This window comes from Nilaparvata lugens, chromosome 9, assembly GCF_014356525.2.
Source record: "Nilaparvata lugens isolate BPH chromosome 9, ASM1435652v1, whole genome shotgun sequence".
NCBI classification, from domain to species: domain Eukaryota; kingdom Metazoa; phylum Arthropoda; class Insecta; order Hemiptera; family Delphacidae; genus Nilaparvata; species Nilaparvata lugens.
Genome location: NC_052512.1, coordinates 14,479,167 through 14,502,804, shown reverse-complemented (window position 1 = coordinate 14,502,804; position 23,638 = coordinate 14,479,167). Strand labels below are relative to the sequence as shown.

Below are 23,638 nucleotides of genomic sequence, written 5' to 3'. Positions count from 1 at the left end.
GATCAAATGGACGGCATTAAGCAGGAAGGAACCAACCCACAAAATTCAAATTATTGAGTTTGGTTCACCAGTGCATTATTCATGCCAGTTTGTACATTTAGCTGAATGGAACCAACTCTCAATCAGCTGGAAATATTTTTTTTTTAGTTTTATTTTATTTCTGGAAATTGTATTTGCTGTAGTAGTTTTAACAGAAAAGAACCAAGCTTGGTTCTTTAATAAACATACTACAACAATTTGATAGTATAGAACCAAGTGGGTTGGCTCCCGATTTTTGAACAGATAAACCTATGAAATATTTCTTCAGAGAGGAACCAAGTGGGTTGGTTCTGTTCAGCTTTATACTGTATGTGCTACAACATCAGCTGTCATCACTGTCATCAGCTTTAATACTGTGTTGCTATTCAGGTTATGTCTGATTAGAAGATTCAGTTGTTTATAGTAAGTCGAAAAGAATGTCAAGAGGACAATACTTGGTGGATTTGGCCAAAAAGAAAACAGGTAAGCTTCTTTCTCAGTTTATTTTCCTCAGTTAAACGTCTTTATTATTATTAGTGTTTTTCAGAAGTCAGTTTTAAGGTTAAGCAACTCCTATGAAACTGGGCCTGATTGACTATGAAAATAGGCCTATATCAATGAAATAAATTTTTATTAAAATTTTTTAAATTTATTGTAGGCATAATTTTATTTTACATGCCCATTTGGCGTCAAATTTCTAGTTGCAACCAATTTGATATGTTATTCTGATGATAAAAACATACAAGTTTCGCGGCGCTCACACAGGTTAATAAATAAATAATCGAGTTCAAACTTTAAAGTATCACAAATTTGAAGCCTGAACACACAATAAATGCATGAACAAGCATAATCCTACATTATTATAATTATTATGCATTTATTTCAGGCGAGTCAATCAACAAGGACTTTGATCAACCAAAGCCATCCAATCAAGGCCTATTTGAATCACCTGATAAAGGTAATACATTTATTTGAGATGTACTTTTAGGCCTATATGTTTAAGAGTAATACAGTAAAATGAGCAAAGAATTATTTCAATACTCTTGTCAAAATTTGTTAACATCTATGGATAAGGTTTCGGCTTGATATTTTAAAATAATTGTAATATAAGGTTAAGTGGAAGAAAAGACTTGATAGTCTTAACTTCGCCTTTAATAAAGAATTTTTGAATTGAATTGAATATAAGACAAGCAAGAAAACAACAAAGATTACTCTCTTATAAAGCTACCATACCTCAATGGTTGGGTTATGAAGTAGTGATTAAAGAACTACATAATGGACTCCTGTATTAGCTACCGCACTAGTATATTCCCTATATCCAGCGCACATGGCAAAACAGGTGGAACTGTCATTTCCTTAGCATAAAAGCACACAATTAAAAAAGTATTATATAATAGTATTTTTCCAGAAGGTATTGTTTCAAACATTTTTCCTTTCATCTGTATGGATTCAAGAAAACACAACCTTAGTTTATGTTACTAAAAATAAATAATGGCTCAATAATGGTTTTTTCCAGATGGTGTTCCTCTGCGAAGTGAAGAACATCCAACTTCTGACACTGGGGACCTTCTCACTGGCAATACTGTTGTAATGGACATTGATGTAATTTCAAATAATGATGATCCGGAATTCTTAGAAGCCCTGCAGCATGGACAAATAATTATATATCAAGATCATTTACCAGCTGAAGTAAAAGATCATACTTCAACAGAATTAGACTGCAATGAAAATACCTCTCTTTTAGCAAATGCAGTAGTGCAAGATAGTGTTTTAAATATTTCTAGTTTAACTGATTTAGGCCTACTGAATAACAGTGATCTGATAAATACGCTAGATGATGAAGGCATTCAGTCTAACAATACGATTGAAACATCAAAATCTTACTATAATGATCCTGACTGGACACCAGTTTTTGACAACAGTTATCATTCAGACAAAAGTGGAAGTGATTCGGACAAATGTGAAGAAAACTTTGAAAATAATAATGATGAAGAAACTATCAACAACGGATTACAAGGTACGGCCAACTCTGATAGAAAAGCAAGAGGAAGAAAAAGAAAGTTTCCAGAACAAAACAAAGAAATCGCAAAAAAGAGAAAAAATAGCAATCTTACATATTACAACAGCAGAGGCAACCTTCAAGAAAAAAAGCAATTTATAGATGTCCAATGTACTTGTAAACAAAAGTGCTATGATAGTGTAAGTAAAGCTATTAGAACATCAGAATATGATAAATTTTGGGAACTGGCTGACTACAATGCCCAAAACCTATACATAACATCATGTGTTAAAGAAGATGTAAAAAAACGTACCTATGGAAGGGATACATCAAAGAGAACATTTTCAAGGGTTTATAAATTACGAAATATACCTGTTTGTCGACAAATGTTCACATCAACTCTCAGAATTTCTTCAAAAAGGGTGAATACAGCACTTGTTAAAATGAGGTCAAATATTTTGCAAGACAGACGTGGACGTGACCAAGGAGGTAGAAACCAATTAACTGATGACCAAATAAATCATGTTAAAGATCAAATCAACAAAATCCCAAAGTACAAGTCACATTATAGAAGGGAAAACAATGATTGTGATTTTTTGCCACCCGAAATGACACTGCAAAAAATGTACAACAAGTATATTGAAGAAAAAATTGAAACTTGTTCTCTTCAAAAGGAGTACAGTATAAGACAGTTCAGCTGTGCAAATCAAGAAGAAAGAAAAGGAATAATAAAAAGTATTAATGCTGTAAGCTTTTCTTCTTATAGAAAAATATTCTTAAAGCACTTCAATTTGAAATTTAAACCGCTCAAGAAAGACACGTGCAACACCTGCGATAGTTTTGCAGCGAGAATAAAATCTGCATCTGAAGAAGAGAAGATTGAATTACAAGAAGAGCATAATAAACATTTAGACTTGGCTAATGAAGCTAGACAACAGCTAAAAGAGGACGGTAAACAAGCAAAGCAAAATAACAAACTTGAATGCCTTACTTTTGATTTGGAGAAAACACTCCCTTTGCCTCGAATCCCTACAAATGTAATTTTCTATAAGAGGCAACTTTGGTTCTATAATGCTGGTGTGCATTCACTGGGAACTGGGAGGGGGTTTTGTTATGTATGGACTGAGAGTGAAGCAGGAAGAGGGGCACAGGAGATTGGTTCCTGTCTTCTCAAACACATTGAAAATTATGTGGGAAGAGAGGTAGAAGACTTAGTACTCTGGAGCGATTCATGCGGTGGACAAAACCGGAATGTGAAAATTGTCCTGATCTTGAAAGCTTGTCTTGAGGCCCACCCTTCCTTAAAAACAGTATCCTTGAAGTTTTTAATGCCTGGTCATAGCTTTCTGCCGAATGATGCAGACTTTTCTGATATAGAATCGGCTCTAAAACATGTGCAAAGATTGTACTTGCCTCAAGATTACATAGAGGTGATTAAAAATTGTAGAAGAAAGAAACCTTTCTGTGTTAGTAAAATGGGAGCAACAGATTTTATCGGAACTGCACACTTGGAAAAAAAAATTGTGAATAGGAAACAAACAGATGAAGAGAGCCCAAAGAAAATAAGTTGGTTGAAAATTCGAGAGATCCATCTGAAAAAAGAAGAACCAATGAAGATATTTTCTAGGACAGATTTTACATCGACGTATAATGTCATTGACATCGAGAAAAAACCAACAAAGGGACGTAAATCTACGGATGCTCAGTTGATCAAATATACTACCATTATAACGTGAACCTCACTATATGAAGATGATACAAGGATGATAGACAAGGATAGCAACACCAAATATACTACCATTATAACGTGAACCTCACTATATGAAGATGATACAAGGATGATAGACAAGGATAGCAACACCAAATATACTACCATTATAACGTGAACCTCACTATATGAAGATGATACAAGGATGATAGACAAGGATTGCAACACCAATGTTGATCAAATATACTACCATTATAACGTGAACCTCACTATATGAAGATGATACAAGGATGATAGACAAGGATTGCAACACCAATGTTGATCAAATATACTACCATTATAACGTGAACCTCACTATATGAAGATGATACAAGGATGATAGACAAGGATTGCAACACCAATGTTGATCAAATATACTACCATTATAACGTGAACCTCACTATATGAAGATGATACAAGGATGATAGACAAGGATTGCAACACCAATGTTGATCAAATATACTACCATTATAACGTGAACCTCACTATATGAAGATGATACAAGGATGATAGACAAGGATTGCAACACCAATGTTGATCAAATATACTACCATTATAACGTGAACCTCACTATATGAAGATGATACAAGGATGATAGACAAGGATAGCAACACCAAATATACTACCATTATAACGTGAACCTCACTATATGAAGATGATACAAGGATGATAGACAAGGATTGCAACACCAATGTTGATCAAATATACTACCATTATAACGTGAACCTCACTATATGAAGATGATACAAGGATGATAGACAAGGATAGCAACACCAAATATACTACCATTATAACGTGAACCTCACTATATGAAGATGATACAAGGATGATAGACAAGGATAGCAACACCAAATATACTACCATTATAACGTGAACCTCACTATATGAAGATGATACAAGGATGATAGACAAGGATTGCAACACCAATGTTGATCAAATATACTACCATTATAACGTGAACCTCACTATATGAAGATGATACAAGGATGATAGACAAGGATTGCAACACCAATGTTGATCAAATATACTACCATTATAACGTGAACCTCACTATATGAAGATGATACAAGGATGATAGACAAGGATAGCAACACCAATGTTGATCAAATATACTACCATTATAACGTGAACCTCACTATATGAAGATGATACAAGGATGATAGACAAGGATAGCAACACCAAATATACTACCATTATAACGTGAACCTCACTATATGAAGATGATACAAGGATGATAGACAAGGATAGCAACACCAAATATACTACCATTATAACGTGAACCTCACTATATGAAGATGATACAAGGATGATAGACAAGGATAGCAACACCAAATATACTACCATTATAACGTGAACCTCACTATATGAAGATGATACAAGGATGATAGACAAGGATTGCAACACCAATGTTGATCAAATATACTACCATTATAACGTGAACCTCACTATATGAAGATGATACAAGGATGATAGACAAGGATTGCAACACCAATGTTGATCAAATATACTACCATTATAACGTGAACCTCACTATATGAAGATGATACAAGGACGGTAAACAAGCAAAGCAAAATAACAAACTTGAATGCCTTACTTTTGATTTGGAGAAAACACTCCCTTTGCCTCGAATCCCTACAAATGTATTTTCTATAAGAGGCAACTTTGGTTCTATAATGCTGGTGTGCATTCACTGGGAACTGGGAGGGGGTTTTGTTATGTATGGACTGAGAGTGAAGCAGGAAGAGGGGCACAGGAGATTGGTTCCTGTCTTCTCAAACACATTGAAAATTATGTGGAAGAGAGGTAGAAGACTTAGTACTCTGGAGCGATTCATGCGGTGGACAAAACCGGAATGTGAAAATTGTCCTGATCTTGAAGCTTGTCTTGAGGCCCACCCTTCCTTAAAAACAGTATCCTTGAAGTTTTTAATGCCTGGTCATAGCTTTCTGCCGAATGATGCAGACTTTTCTGATATAGAATCGGCTCTAAAACATGTGCAAAGATTGTACTTGCCTCAAGATTACATAGAGGTGATTAAAATTGTAGAAGAAAGAAACCTTTCTGTGTTAGTAAAATGGGAGCAACAGATTTTATCGGAACTGCACACTTGGAAAAAAAAATTGTGAATAGGAAACAAACAGATGAAGAGAGCCCAAAGAAAATAAGTTGGTTGAAAATTCGAGAGATCCATCTGAAAAAAGAAGAACCAATGAAGATTTTCTAGGACAGATTTTACATCGACGTATAATGTCATTGACATCGAGAAAAAACCAACAAAGGGACGTAAATCTACGGATGCTCAGTTGAGTTTCAAGGATACGCTGATTCCCTTATGGCCAACTGGGAAAGAATTGCTGCACCAAAGCTGAAGGACCTCAAATCAATATTACATCTGATTCCCAGCGATGCCAAACCATTCTATCAATCACTTCATGGCGATAGATCAGTGATTGATGATATTGATGGTTATAGTGGTCATCTGGATTTTGAAGTTGAAGTTGAGGATGAAAATACAGCCTAAAGCAGTATTTTCCAATAGATTTAAACATTTTTGTAAGTAAAGATTTAAGATGTTCATGATTTTACAATAATAAACGCATTTTCTTGTGAATGTTCTGTTTTGATTATTTTATCCTGCTGTATAACTCACTTTTGAATTTTTTCAGAAAGGAACCAAACCTCAGTGCTCTTTCTGCAAAATAAAGTTACTCATTTTTCATTTAATGCAGAAAGGAACCAACCCACAAAAAGTTTAGATATAAATGAAATACTGAATTTGAAGGCAAGATAACTTTATTAAAAACAAATAAAATACTAGTGATTCAGTACAAAAAAAAGAGTTATATCCCATTCATATTACATTTACAGTATCAATTAAACTTTGGTGGCTGTTTTCCCAAAACTGTCCATGTGTTGATTGGTTCCTTTCTGCTTAATGCCGTCCAAATATACTACCATTATAACATGAACCTCACTATATGAAGATGATACAAGGATGATAGACAAGGATTGCAACACCAATGTTGATCAAATATACTACCATTATAACGTGAACCTCACTATATGAAGATGATACAAGGATGATAGACAAGCATAGCAACACCAAAAATACTACCATTATAACGTGAACCTCACTATATGAAGATGATACAAGGATGATAGACAAGGATATCAACACCAATGTTGATCAAATATACTACCATTATAACGTGAACCTCACTATATGAGATGATACAAGGATGATAGACAAGGATAGCAACACCAATGTTGATCAATATACTACCATTATAACATGAACCATATACTACCATTATAACGTGAACCTCACTATATGAAGATGATACAAGGATGATAGACAAGGATAGCAACACCAAATATACTACCATTATAACGTGAACCTCACTATATGAAGATGATACAAGGATGATAGACAAGGATAGCAACACCAAATATACTACCATTATAACGTGAACCTCACTATATGAAGATGATACAAGGATGATAGACAAGGATAGCAACACCAAATATACTACCATTATAACGTGAACCTCACTATATGAAGATGATACAAGGATGATAGACAAGGATAGCAACACCAAATCTACTACCATTATAACGTGAACCTCACTATATGAAGATGATACAAGGATGATAGACAAGGATGGCAACACCAAAAATACTACCATTATAACGTGAACCTCACTATATGAAGATGATACAAGGATGATAGACAAGCATAGCAACACCAATGTTGATCAAATATACTACCATTATAACGTGAACCTCACTATATGAAGATGATACAAGGATGATAGACAAGGATAGCAACACCAAATATACTACCATTATAACGTGAACCTCACTATATGAAGATGATACAAGGATGATAGACAAGGATAGCAACACCAAATATACTACCATTATAACGTGAACCTCACTATATGAAGATGATACAAGGATGATAGACAAGGATAGCAACACCTAATATACTACCATTATAACGTGAACCTCACTATATGAAGATGATACAAGGATGATAGACAAGGATAGCAACACCAAATCTACTACCATTATAACGTGAACCTCACTATATGAAGATGATACAAGGATGATAGACAAGGATGGCAACACCAAATCTACTACCATTATAACGTGAACCTCACTATATGAAGATGATACAAGGATGATAGACAAGCATAGCAACACCAATGTTGATCAAATATACTACCATTATAACGTGAACCTCACTATATGAAGATGATACAAGGATGATAGACAAGGATAGCAACACCAAATATACTACCATTATAACGTGAACCTCACTATATGAAGATGATACAAGGTAGGGGGCTCAACCAACTGACCCAACTCCCATTTGACCCAACCTACCACTAGACCCAATTTTTTAAAATAGAGAAAACCCGCGAAACCATTTGACCCAATAGACATCTGACCCAATATACCATTTGTCCCAACTCCATGAATATCATAAAACCAACTGACCCAATTGACATCTGACCCAACCTACCACTTGACCCAACTACTGTGCTGCACTCTGGCAAAACGTCTGCAATGTTCCAGGCTTGGTTACTCTCTACCTACGGTCTACTCTTAAGGTAAAAGTCTAGAAGGCCTTGAAACCAAGCACAACTGTTTTGACAGTTCTTGCTATCTTTGAGGTTAGATTTGTGTTATTTTGTGATTTTGAGGTTAGATCTGTATTATTAAATTTGGATGAGGTTATTAGATTTGGTAAAACCACCATAAAAGCATCTTATCAATCAGTAAATGATTGATGATTATTCAATTTGATATAGGTAACTTTTCACAACTAGATTTTACCTTACTCCAAGTATTGTAGTCTATTGTTGCTATCATAGTTTTTATTAAGTCAGAAAAAAGCTGTTGACAGGTATCCTACAGCCTACGATATAAGTTCTGTAAGACAATGGAATTGAGTTACCGTATTAGAAATAGAAATTGGAAATGAATATTTATGGACATTCCTTATAACCTAGGTTAAAACCTACAACATAAATAATTGTAGAGAATGACTTTGATGGAATCTGCCTTAAAAAATTCCTCAAGTTTCTTCCCTCAGTAAATTGGATAAGTGTTTCTAGAATACATCGATTTAGAGTAGCCTACCTACATAGTTTTATGAATATTTCAGAAGCTATGTTTCTGGTTGTACTATTTATTTACTGAGAAATAAACAATTTGCACAACGAAATTGTAAAAAAAATCAAATAATCTCCATGATATAGTACCCTACAATTCTCGGTTACCGGTACTTATGAGACTGCATTTCTCAGTTGAGTTATTTATTGAACTGCACTTTAAAAACCTAGAAATTTCAATAAAATATATTAAAATTTTATGAGTTAGTCTGTAGGCCTACCGTAATTTATTAGGTAGGCCTACCTATTAATTAATAGTTTCCTCAGAAATGTGATTGAACATTTCCTCAAACAGCACCCTACACTGATGTTATTCTTCAATTGTAACTATAGGCTAAATAGTTTAAATGATTACAGTAGAGTTTACAAAAAACAAGAGTTGATGAAACAAAAATATAATACTAATATGCTCAATCTAACAGTCATGGGATTTGTAAAAAATAGCTCAATGGCATTGATAGCACAATTGCATTGCTTGAATTTGATGGTGACCGCAATGTCCAGATCACTATAGTCCACGTGTCCACTTGCGCTGAGAATGAAATTTGGTCGGTTACCCTAGCGATCGAATTTAACTCTGGGCGGATAACTTCATTTAGGACTAAATGGCAGGAATTCGTTGTCATATACAGAAGTTCAGTGCTCATTTTGGTCAGTTCAGAAAGATATTCTAGCATAAGAGCAAAAAGTAACTCTCAGCATGCACTAACTACACTAATTTGTGTAGTGTAATTTAAATTGGAAAAAATGAAAATAAGATAACTTAAACCATTGACTATGGATGTAAGTCAATCATAGTCAATCATACATAGTCAATGCTTACATCCATAGTCAATGCTTAAACTCTCAGAGTAGACTAAATATTGATGTTGTGGAACTTCTCAAAATGAAAGAAACTTCAAGTGGAATTGAATGTTTCAAGTTTCTTTCATTGTGAAAAGAAGATAATAAATGAAACAAAATGACTGTTTATAAAATTAGACAAATTAATGTCAAGTTTATTATAAAATATCAACATAAAAAATAGGAAAGAAGCATATAATTATTTTATTTTTAATCAAATTATAGAAGTGTGCACATTGAATCATATCATTTTTGCATAGCCTACGTTATAATTTGATTGCACATATCATTCTGGATTGCACGTATCATTTTGAATTGCACATATCATTTTCCACTTGCAATCCATTTTTTAAAGATAAACAGATCATACCTAAATAATAATAGTGGAAACATTATTATTACTGTTATTGAAGTAACAGTAGCCTAGAATATTTATGGAAAATTAGGATCATCATTGTTTCCTCAAAAATTTATTGGGAGAAATTTATTGTGAGAATATTATTCAGGAAAGTCTTCATAAGAGGACTACTTTCAGCAGGACAAGTGAAAAATATTTCTTACAACCCATACGGTGAACCCTCTATTACAATCTAGGCCAATAGGCCTTTTTTAGAATGCCAAGAAAATATCTTTTTCAATAAATTAATTGTATTTCAAGTAATAGTTACATCTTTGAACCATTTTTTGTATATGTTTTTCTACAATTTTTATCTAGCCTACTCTGCCTTGGGACAAACTTTTGTGCCATGGTTTTTCGATTGTATATCTCAACTCATAGGCCACATAAAGACTTCTGGTTCTTACTAGCTGAATGGTGCCATCCGACGCTACACTTGAGTAAAATTTCATTGGATTTGGTGTTGATCATTTATTAAATCAAATAAATTAATTTGAAGTGAGACTAGTTTGTCTATGTGTATTTACGTGTGTATATTAGTATTCAAGTGTTTGGCGAATTCAATAACTTTTAATTTCTAAAAGAATGTGTATATCAACTGAACACATGATGAGTATGTGTTTTTTTTTTTAATTTGATGTCTTTAAAGTATCTGTATTGATGAAATATTTTCAATTTGTCAACTGTTCTCTTTAGTGTTTAATTTATTCTCTCATTGTTCAACCTTTCATTATAAAATTTTCAAATACGTTTCTGGGATTGATAATTTATCTTTACTTCTGCTTTAATATTGGTTTAGCATAGGGTGACCAAACGTCCCGGGAAACCGGGATTGTCCCGGTTTTTCATGAAAAAATACGGTGTCCAGAAAAATTGTTTCGGGACGCACAAAAGTCCCGGTAATTGGTTTTTAGTTTTACAAAAATTCTAAAATAATTTAAAAAATATTTCGCATGATGAGAAGTTGACAAGTGGCACTTTATGGTTCTTGTATATGGGATATTCAAGCAAGTGGAGCAAGTCATTTTCAGCAGTCAGTTTTTGATTGAATGATACTGAAAAGAGCGGCAAGCCATAGGAAAATCTTGAGAATACAGTTGCTTTTTTAACAAGAAGCACATTGAATTGACGATTCTATTCTATCTGATCAGTTCGGAATAATGAAAAATTCAATGAAGAAAATTTTTAAAATAAAAGAAAGCACTATTGTGATGTCATGAAAAATGTGTGAGTTTATAAAATATTGTGAGATTGTGACAGTCCTCGCCAGCACTCTAGGCTACAAATTTCACTATAATTGTTTGAAATACCAGCCCACAAAGTAAACATAGAAAAAATATTTTCTCTCATGAATTTACAATGGACTGATGGGAGAAACAGAATGAAAGTGGAGTCCCTTGAATCAATCCTGCTCATCCTGTACAATTACAAAAGGACTGTGTACAATTATACAAGATACAACTATGTTTTGAAGGACAAAGACATGAAAAGAAGCTGGAAGCAGAACAAAATGCTCGTTTCTTCAAGATAAATTCACCCCGTCTACAAGCAGTGTGTAGTTGTAATTAAAAAGAAAAGCATAAAATTGGGTTTTTTAGTTGCATTAGGCTACATATTATTAAAAATTACTGGGTACCTAATTCTTGCTATTTTTCCTGGGTGCATAGGTGGGTGGGGGGATACATTTTAGGAGGCCGGTTTTTTCTGGATTGATTTGGTCACTCTAGTTTAGCAACTAGTTCAACCCAAAAGTCTTTGTGTGGTCTTGGAGATTTTTCTCAAATTTTAGTTTCAGTAGCTCATAATTTTCAAACAAAAGTGAAAAGATGAAATAACATTATCATTACGGTATATCTTGACTTCTGCTCTAATTGGTTTAGCGACACTACTTTAACCCCAAAGTCTCTGTGCATCCTAGGATATCATTTCAAATTTTTAGATATAGCTCATAATTTTTAATCAAAAGTAAAACTATGAAAAAACATTACTTTTTAAAGAAAACTTCATCACTTTCTAAAGTTTACTAGAAGAAGAAAACACATTAATTCATCACACCATCGGTTAATAGAAATTCTTTCTCTCATACCTCTAAGTTAAGAATTCTACTATAACTCAAACTATTAAAAGTGTTGCTCAAAAAAATTAAGCTTTAGACTATATTTATAAAGTTGGAATAACTTTGATCAGGAATACTTTTTTAAATTCTCGTTTTGAGTCACACTCTTCATAGTTTGATGTTTGAGTTGTAGCCTATTTGAATACTTTTGCCAATTTTATAAAGCAATTTTCACCCACTTCCCGATAAACTAGAGACTTGAAACTTCCAGAATAGATCAAAATCCGATGACAATGCAACCTTCAATAATTTTCATTATGATAAATTTTGAATTTGAACACTGTATAATTATTGTGAGGACATTGACTGTGTCACTTGTGATTGGTCAGCTCTGTGAAATCCGCTTTACTTTTGCCAAGATTTACATTAAAAAGACACGTGAATCATCAGTTATCTTGATGTGAAAATTTCCAACAAAAACTTCATCTATGCCACTTTGCTAATGCTATTCCCATCGAATAATTTTAAAAAATAATAAAAGTAAAGAGAATTTGAATTTTGCAAAGTAAGTTACCTCTTAGAAAAAATTGGACAAGTGAACTAATATTCCAAAACTTAGCCTACTGTTAAATCTCAACAGGATTTAAAAGCTTGACAAATCGATGGCGGCTGGCGGGAAATTTTTTTATCTCAGCGTACTATTTTGAAGCTTTTTACACCAATAATGAAATCTATGATTATATTATACTCACACTATGATTATATTATATTCTCTATACTTAAAATCATTCATACATGTAAAACTAAAAAGATAAATAAAATTGAAAAAAATTAAAAACCAATGTTTTTAAATCCGACTTGAAAGGAGAAAATAAATTTCTGCTCGCCTTTGAATCTTTTCATGTACCGTATTGAACTTATAAATAAATATATTCTGTCACCAATTTCATTATTATCATAATATGTCTTACACTGAATACCGTATTTATAATAACACATCTCAACAATTCCAAAAACTTCTATAATCATTAATATGTGTAGCTGATGATCTAGAATGTACATTGTACATATACATGCGCCAAACGTCTTCAGTCTAAGACACATTATGATAATAATAAAATTAATGACAGAATATATTTATAAATTCAATAAAAGTTGGATGAAGAGATTAAAAGACGGGCAGAAATATCAAAAAATTTAATAAAATTTAAATTCACGTTTACAAATGGCTCTCAAGAGTTGAAACTTGTCGTTTATTGAAATAAAGATGTTTTAAAGGGTAGCCTACTGAGATTGCTATTTCATTAATTAATACCGTAAACTTTGATAATTAGCCATATCCAAAAAAGAAATCTCCACCCTCTACACAGTATCCGATGCCCACATTCTGACGTATTCCGTGCTCGGAATATTGCACAGTGGGCATCTCAAGTCCCGTGGATTATGTTGTCTATTAGATTAGCACATCGAGTGCACATGCAGATGTGACCGCATGGAATCGCCGCATGGGTTGACTCGAGGTCCAAACAGATGGTGCAGCGGCCGAAATTGTGCCGGTTGTTCATTCCTTGCCCACGCTGTTGAAGACGAGATCGGCCACGAGCACCTCTTGGCTGCTGGCCACGACGACCCCGCGATTGGCCACGGCCGCGAGGTGTTCGTTGCACCAACCTTTCTGGGACTGGCTCGGCAACAGCTGGGACGGCAGCAGCTTCTTCCACAACCACCACCTCTTCCTCGTCCTCCTCCTCATCGACGTCTAGAGTTATCCACTCATCTCTGATGTCAACCTCCAGTTCTTCCGCGAATAATCCCTCGTTTGCTTGTAGAGAGTGGTTGAAAACATCAAACAATGAGTCAGTCTGATGTGAGACTCTTTTTAAAAAGTCAATCAAACTTATTTGTCGTCGAACGAGTAAGTTCATTGAGTCAGCGATTCCGGCCGTAGTTAAACGACCCATCCTCCCGCGATTACGGTTATTCAGGTCGAGGATGTTGTCATTTCTGAGCTGCTTGAAATAGAATTCCTGCTCGATTCGCTGGAGACCTCCTAGAAATTAAATAAATTTATTATTTTTTACACTATTGAATGGTTTCATGTTTGTATAATTACACATTAAAATCGTTATTTATCTTTCTGCTGCGGATTATGTCCTCTTGAGTGATATACTCTGCCAAGAACAGAAGAGCCTTTGGCAAGATGGCTGCCAGCGCTGATCAATCAGTGCAGCAGCAGTCGAAATGAAAATTGTTCTACTCTCACAAACAAAATATTATCAATATATTTAATAAAATGTATGATATATTCTAAAATGAAATATATTTGTAGTATAAATACAATACATATTGGCAGTTGCAATGTGTGCTCTGTTGATTCAGCCTCCCGGAATCATAGATCTGGTGCAATATCGGCAGGTTGGCAGAAGTGCTTTTAGATAGAAAGTTTAGATCTGTGCATGCGTATTATCCCTCCGCCATTTTGCCCAAGGCTCTTCTGTTCTTGGCAGGAGTAGCCTATACTAATAAATTTGAATAATGCTATATATCAGTAGTATTGGATACTTCCGCTACTCATTGACATATTTAATAATGTCATGTATTTTACTTCTTTATAATATATTTGAATCATACTGGATAAAAAATATTTCATACAATCTTATCAAAGCACAACCCTAGACAGACAACAGGGGTGACGCGCCACCCCAGGCAGGTAACTTATATTTTATGTTGTCATTTTTGTTACATTTGTGTCTGCAGACCTGGGATTTTTTGTATTCTTCTAGTGGACTGTGAACTGCTTCACATGTTATTATAATGCTGTAAGTGTTTGGAAGTGTGCGAAAAAATAGCTTAGGGTGACGCGTCAACCCTGTTATCTGTAGTGTAGCCTATTATAGCTTTTTTCTTACGCGCCTTGATCGAATACCAAGCTTTTCTCCGAATTGGTTGATATAAACCATCCTGATTTCTGTGCTTAAATTATGCAAGAAATACTCCAACATAATTAGAAAATAGAGATGAGGTCTCTATGACTCTTATGAGGACTATAATGAACTAATATATGAGAGTATGATTTTTCAGTAAGCTCATCTGGAGATTATGAACCTGAATTCATCCTGTTACCTATTTGAATCCAGTTTCATATCTATAGATTTGAATCTATCATATCTATTCTTACCATATCATGTTTAATACAATCTTATTCATCATTTCCATTGTATTCCAAGTTTTTAAATGTTGTTTAAATTTCAAAAATTCAAATTATTGGTATTTTATCCATCTCAATCCACTTGCATTTTTTTGGGTAAGATTATTCCAAATTTGTGTAACTTAAATGGCTCTTTGAAAATTATATAATGATTTGCTTTCATGAATTCAATGCATATTATCACAATCAATTGGGGAAAATAGGTATTTCATGAGGTACCTAATGTAGGAAGTTTCAAGTTTGGTGACTCATTGGGATTTGATTTTTTGCTTGAATTTTCCATTGACCAAATTCGATGGAAATTACACAAATGGCACTGAGAATATAAAACTTGAACTATCTAACATGGAAAAACTGTAAAATCGATCAATCTAGTACAAGTTTTATGCATTTTAATTTGGGGTGGTGCGTTACCCCATGTTGTCTGAATGCGTTGCTAGATTCATGTTGTCTGTCTAGGGTTAAAATTGAGAATCGTTGAGAATCAATTCAATAAAATAGTCGTACAACAACAGTTCTCAAATACAATTTCACTTACCAATGAATTCGAAGATATTCAAGTGTGGTCCAAGAGCCGCCACAACTTCGCATGGAAGCTTTCCACACAGTTGTGGTTCTGTTGGGCAGCCGAAAAACACTCAGCCGTTGAGCTCCCACTCTCAATAGCCAATATCTCCTCACATAAGCAAAGACACGCGCTAGTGCTTCGTTGAGCAGGTTCTCCTCTCTGGCGAAACGTTTTACAGCTGCCAGTCCATCAGCAATTGAAAATGGCGGAACCTCATTGCTGTGGATACTACCAGCTTCAGCAGGCAAATGTGGTATCGCCATTATGAGTTTTATAACTCGCTTTAGAGCGGGGTCCTCACGAGTCGCTTGCACGAGACCGTAGCTCACAACTGCTCTCCATATTGACTGGAACATTTACAAAATTATGTGTTGAATTAGGCCTATGTGAATTGACATCATATCAGACTTATTAGATTATAATGATACAGTAATTTTTATTTGACTCAAATTTTCAAATAAATAAATTATTTATGACTGTTATGGAACACTTCACACACCAAGGTAATTAGATTATACTATGATTATACAGCAGTCTCTATAGTTCATTTGAACGAGATATTATATCATATTTTGAATATTATGCCAAATTAATCAAATTATTGAAAACCAAGGATGGAATAATGATGAATGATCAAAACTTCAATGTTTAAAATTACAACAACTAATAATATCGTGTTGTTTATCCATTCTTTTTCCATTATTAGCCTAATTATTTGAATTGATTTTAGGAAGCACTTTGTAATGTAGAAGAAATCTTTTCAGCTACATTTTGTAGTGACGATTGTTTATTGTGTTTGGTCATCAGACTGGTCGACAGAATAGTCTCTTGTACCAGTTTCTGATATAGTCTGTCTATAAGCAAAGAATAGGCTACATTCTGGCAAGATGGAGAAATTACTCCAGCTCGGTTAATATTGGCCCAAAAATCATAAATTTGGTCTCAAATTGTAAGAAACATTCTGATCAACCACTAAGGTGGTTGGAGGAGATGATAGGAGAGGAGGTGTAGAGTGAGTGGGTGTTTGTTTTAGTAGGGCGGTTATTTTGAATTGTGCTAATCATTTTGTGGAGTCTTATGAAAGTTATTGAAAAACTTACCTGACAATAATGGAACCAACATCCATGGTGTTGAGTTCCTGGCGATGGCCACACTTGACTGATGGCGTTCATCAGGCCCCTCTCGAAGTCAGTCATTATGTGTTGAATCTCCCAGGTAATGATATTTTCCTTCAAATAACTCAATATTCTCGTGTAGTGTTCCTCTGTTTTGGAATGCATAAGAAAAAACGCAACTGGGAATACCTGTAAAAGAGCAATTAATTATGGTAAGTTACGAGTAAACAAATAACTTGTATGATTACGGTACCACATAATTTTGAACATTTCAATAGAAAAAATGGATTTGAATACTCTATTTTTTAACGTTATCCAACATTCAATTCCAAATATTAATTTCTATCCATTATTTCAAGTAGCTTACTCACCACATTCCTGAATAAAATATGAACAGAGAACAGTTGCCGCAATCTCTCTGGTTTTTGGGCACCACTTTGAAAGTCGCATCCATGAAGATGTGACAAGCTTCTCCCGGATGCTGCCGCATTATTTGAATTGTTCGTCTACTGCCGAAGCCCATGGCAATCGCACATCCCTCCTCGATGAATTCCTCTTCGAGGAGGAACTCTTCAACCCCATCTCTAGTTTTTGCGAGGAGTCCTCGTCCAACTAGCCGCTCCTTGTCTCCTCCAATGAGTGCGGGGTCCCTGTGGGCTCCACGATCTTCTTGGCCCGCCCCATCGACCTTTGGGCATTTTCTTTTGATAGGTTGCTGGCTGCTTCAGGATGTCTGTAAATAAAGGTGATGGAATATCATTAGCAATTTTCACGCTTAGTTTGTTCATAAGTCAGCAATAATATAATTTGAATTTATAATCAAATTTAAATTCATAATCATATGAGCAATCAAATATAATTAAAAAAATGTTAAGAGTTATCCACGAACTAATCATATTTATGAGCTGTTGCATTGAAATGCTGCGTTTACCTGGTGTTTATATTATAAAAGTTACATTCTTCTATTGATAAATTGGCAAGCAAATTTTTAATTCACGAATATTAATTCAATAGTTAGGCCTCGGACACGATACGAGCGGCGAGCGGCATGTTAGGCTAGTTGCACACACATCATATGTTGCGCAGAGACACATAATATGTTTGCCAATCTTCAATCATCTGGTAAAATTTATAGGGACGACAAAAAACCAGCCTTGTGTGTGTAACTAGCCTAACATGCCGCTCGCCGCTCGTATCGTGTCTGAGGCCTAAATTTTCAAAACAGAGCACACCTGTTCATTATGAACATTCCACAGGATGATGGAAATGAATAATTCATTATATACTTAATTATATAATAATTATTTATGTATCATAAATAGAATTATAATTGATTCTGATTATCCTGTGAAATGTCCATTAAAAGGCAGTAGAGTAGGCTATCATCAGACATAAACTTCCACAGATTAGGCTAATTCAAGAAATTATCCTATCAACTGACAAAATGTAACCAATTCAAATGTACATTAATATTATTAGATACTTTGAAAAGAGGAAAAACACATATAAACTTACATTCTAATTTGGGAAATATTTCGGTGGCTGTGCCACCTTCCTCGGTCCCAGGCAAAGTTTGGGGAATTCGCTCTCAAACTCGCCCAAAACTCTGCTGGGACCGAGGAAGGTGGCACAGCCACCGAAGTATTATGTGTGTTTTTATTATACACTTTTTATCTAGTTACTCTGGCGAAGAATCTCTAACACGCCATATATTTTTTATATCTCGGCTCATAGACCACATAGAGAGTTCTGGCTTCTACTAGTTGATTGGTACCATCGGACGCTTCAATTTGAGCAACGTTTTCATTGGATTCGGTGTTAATTAGTTTTTTAATAAATAAATAAATTTGAAGTGAGAGAATTTGTATGTCTTTATTTACGTGTGTATTTATAAGTGAATCAGGTGTTAAAAGCGAATTCCATCACTTTAATTTTCAAAAGTATGTGTTTATCAGCTTTACACTTGATAAGTATAATTTTAATTTTCTGCCTTTCAATTCCAAAGTCTCTGTGTCTCTAGGACTCGCTTCTGGGTAATTTTGTTAAAATTTAGAACTCGGTCGTAATTTTCAATGAAAGTGAAAAGATAATAATAACAGTAATTTAAAAATATATAAACACTTTTTTTAATGCACTAAGAAGAAGAAAATAACTTTCTTGATCACACTATTGGTTAAAAGGAATTCTTTCTCTTATACCTCTGATTAAAGTATTCAAATACACTCAAACGAAAAAAGTGTGGCTCAACTAGATTTTTAAAAGTATTTCTTGAGCAAATATTTCAACTTTATAAAGCTTAATTTGTCTTGAGCCACACTTTTTTAGTTTGAGTTGTATTTGAATACTTTATTCAGAGGTATAAGAGAAAGAATTCCTTCTAGCCAATAGTGTGATCGAGAAAGTTATTCTCTTCTTCTTAGTGCATTTAAAAAATTGATTATATATTTTTTAATTACTGTTATTTCTCTATTTAAAAATGTTTTTTTTCTATTTAATTGTATTTAACATATTGTATTTTAACAAATATCTCAAAGTGACTTTCTGTGTTGCTTAATATAATAGGTGAGTATCACTTTCAGTCAAACTCAAGTTTCAAGTTTCTAAAAAGATGCTGTATTAAAAGAGTGAGAAATGAACGATGATGAATACAGAACTCGTGCATTACTGGAATATGACATCTTGGTAGCAAAACCCAGTCAACTCTACATCTAGAACGTTTGAACCAAGCAGAAAAACTTCAAGTAATTTACCTAATTGCTTCCTCCTCGAATATTTCGGAGACTCTCGTTCTTTCTGAAGTAGCCCTCTCCTTCAATCGTGACAAAAATTGGTTTTTTGCTGCCTCAGTTCGTCTGGCTGGTGGTTGTGTAGCGGGCTTGTTTCGGTTGGGATTATTGGCTCATCTATGCCAAGGCGCATCCTCGCTCTCGCTTTGCAGCCTTTTTTTTTTGCGGACGCACGCCAAGTATCTTTGAAGGACAAAGAAAATAGAATTCGTAGTGATGCAATTTATCGAATAGAAATCTAGGGGTCTAGACAAAGTTTACGTTGATCGCGTGGATAATTTGACAAGATGCATTTATCATGCATCTTGAACGCCCATTCAACATATATATTTGATTAAATTATAGGTTGAGCATAGAGGCAACTATTTTTAGTCACTATCAAACACTTCTAAGGTGGTTAATCTAAAAAATGCTATGAATATAAATACTTATTTCATCACTTAGAGTTGAAATGAGGAATGTCTCGGTTTGTGTAAACCTCAAAAACATACAAAGATTGCAGACCCCAATCTGTTATTTGATATTGTTAAAAAAATTGAGATCGTCAATTCTTGAAAACATGAGCTTTTGGGGTAGCCACTTCATAAAATGCACCGACAAACTTCATGAGTGGTCAGAAACTTATAATAGCCTAATATTATAATATTATAGTCAGTGCTTGATTTGTAAAAAAGATGTGAGGGAGCGGTGGCTCACCGTAGGGTGTCCGGGAAAACCCCCAGGGAAGGGGGGTCCGGGGGCCCTCCGCCCACCCCCGGAAAATTTTTGAAAATAATATTGAATTGGAGCGTTTTTAGCAAATCTGCGCAATGTTATGTAGCTGTTGTTTTTAGAACTAATAATACTATTTGAAGAATGTATAAAAATCACAAAATTTTCTGGACCAGGCATAATTTTTACCATTCAACAACACTGTATAATCTACATAGGCCTAAATTTTCCTCAAGTTTTAAAACATCCGGTATAAGAATAACAACATTATTCAGAATAAAATTTCATTATGTTGGAATAACAACTCTTTACTTTTATAAACATGCAATATATTTGAAAATCAGTGCAATGGTGACGCATTTGACAATGGCAAAGACCTCGCGCGCTGACGCCGCTCATAAGAATCCAGCCGAGGCCTACGACGGTATTTTATGCATTAGCGTCACCCTAATTCTGATAAACTTCTACCAATTTAATTTTCTAATTAAATACAAAGTTATTGAACATTTTAGAATTAGTGACTGACAAAATAACATTAAAAATAAAAACCGAGCATGAAAAATCATTGTTTCTAAAAATAATTTCTTGGGGAAAAAGGTACAGGAGCATCGCTCCTATGCGCTCCCCTCAAATTAAGCCTGGTTATAGTAAACATGAGTCCTGAAAGAATTGAAGAAACTCTTCTATTATAAATTCCTCTTCATAAAAAATCTTATATGTTTCGTCCTACCTCAACAAATGTGATAAATCTTTGAATCTATGACAGAATTGAAATTAAAGAGGTCTCTTTTAGAGAGTGTGTAAGCTGATCACCCTATAGCTGACTTATTGACTAGAAAAATAAAAATTACCTTGCCCCATCCTTCACCCAGGACGAATGGTAGAAGTACCCATTACCATCCCCGTAATGAAGCTCCCCTCCCTGATTCCGGAGGAGTCTCTCTGACGGCCTAAGTAGGCCATCAGAACCATGGCTTCACCCACTTCCTCTTCTCCCAACTCGGCCATTCCTTTAAAAAAACGAAAACATTGGCATTTATTTAAGCACAACTACAAAAAACATACCTATATGTTGATTATTATAATAATCAAAATCATCTATATCATTGAAGTGTAAATTGTTATACTAGAGTAGGCTATTTCATTTTATTGTATTATAAAAATAATTAGGCTTATCATAATAGGCCTTCAGAGTGGGTGAAAAGTGGGTGGCTCAGATATTTCTTACACAAAAGAAATTTGAAGATAGATATAGTCTGTCCAAGCAAAGAAGACCCTCTGACAAGATGAGAAAATGAGTCCAGCTCGGTCAGAATTGATTAAAAAATTATTGATCTGGTCTCAATTGTAGGAAACGTTCTGATCTACAATTTGATACCAAATCAATTGTTTTTGAACCAATATTGACCGAGATGGAGTCATTTCATCATCTTGCCAGAGGGGTTTCTTTGCTTGGACAGTATATAACAGAAGGGATCGTGCTGAAATTGAAAGTTAAACTCAATTTTGACATTAAAAATTTGGTATTAGCCTATCAAATTACATTACTGTTCCTTATTCCTCTGTATGAAAAAATTGAGCCGTTTTCAAATTCACACACTGTTTACTTCATTATAATAAATTATTAATTGATACGGTAACTAATAAGTTTTTCCGGAATTCTTGTCATAAATAAGATTCCATTTTGCAAACAATTGACAAGCAACACACACACACACACACACACACACACACCACACACACACACACACACACACACACACACAGACACAATCTTATTGTAATAATCATTATTTGAAATTGATTTGTCTCCAATTTCCATATTCAATAGATCAGAATATCTCATACAAAGTGAAATAATTTTGATGCACAGTGGCGTAAATTCATCCCCTATAACCTAATGGCTATAATTATATAATAATAATTTACATATAAAATCAATATTATTATTGAGAGTATAACACAATTTCTATTCCTGCAATCATTGAAGGAGAGTATTATTATTTCTTCCCTTGAATTCCTGGGCAATGTGTTTAAAATGTAAGTAAGTATCAAGATTCTGGAAGCATTCCCCATTTTATTCAATTCACTGTTCTTTTTCAGTATCATTTTTTTTAATGATTAAGGAGAAATTACGGGGGCAGACGCGGGCCAGGGGCCCGGAAATGTTTTTGCGGGGGGTTGGTCGAGGAGCGTTAGATATACTATACTATATAGTTGAGGAGAGTTCAAAGAAGTAAGATCATAATAAATCAACTTATTTGTAAGTTATTTGAAATCCATTAGTGTGACAAAATTCTTTAGAATTTAACAAAATAATGTCAGATTTTTAATTTCCCCGCATTAGAGATCTACTACATGAGATAATAAACTTGAAAAATCAGGAATTTGACATTACGGTATGCAGTATTATTTTATCACTGTAGACTTCGCAACCTAGTACTGTACAATATGATTAGAAATATATAATTATATTATAATAATAAATAATATATAGAAATATAATATAATTGTTTTTCACTCACCTTGAATGCAGAAAATGAAGATATAAGTGTTCGGTGTTGAAAAAGAATGTTGAACAAATAATTAAAGTACTATTGGAGAATCGATAGCGCACTGTGACTAATCTGTGTAATATTCTGAACCGTAGACCATGAACGTGAAACATGGAATGAACCGTAACTTCTGGTGCATTCAAAACTATACCCTTCCATCTCCCCCCACCCTTGCTTCAAGAATTGTTCTATACCTATTATTGAAAAGTGGTGGTCAAAATCCCAGATATATATAGCAATACACGTGAATATATAATATATTCTCATACACTGCATGTATTATATAAACTTGTGTATGTATATTATATACATGTACCATGCTTATCAGCATTTATGTTCATGTTAACTTTTAATGTTTCAAATTGTTGTTATAGCCTTATTATAATGATGATAATATTTTTCTAGTGTAGTGCAGTCTAAATAAAATATTATAATACTATTGTATATTTATTCAT

General features: G+C 34.1%; 2 protein-coding genes across 2 annotated transcripts; one reads left to right on the top strand and one right to left on the bottom strand.

The window, feature by feature from the left end:
• Positions 1 to 3,753, top strand: LOC111052803. The gene is made up of 3 exons (XM_039435261.1): positions 1 to 501; positions 905 to 976; positions 1,535 to 3,753. The coding sequence occupies exons 1-3, from the start codon at positions 456 to 458 to the stop codon at positions 3,751 to 3,753; spliced, it is 2,337 nt and encodes a 778-aa protein (XP_039291195.1). The 5' UTR covers positions 1 to 455.
• A 9,914-nt stretch (positions 3,754 to 13,667) lies between these two features.
• LOC120352922 lies at positions 13,668 to 17,212 on the bottom strand. Its single transcript, XM_039435260.1, has 4 exons — positions 17,117 to 17,212; positions 16,144 to 16,363; positions 15,987 to 16,064; positions 13,668 to 14,290 (listed from the first exon to the last, which is right to left on the bottom strand). Exons 1-4 carry the CDS (start codon positions 17,210 to 17,212, stop codon positions 13,668 to 13,670), a joined length of 1,017 nt encoding a protein of 338 aa, XP_039291194.1.
• Between the last annotated feature and the right edge of the window lie 6,426 nt (positions 17,213 to 23,638).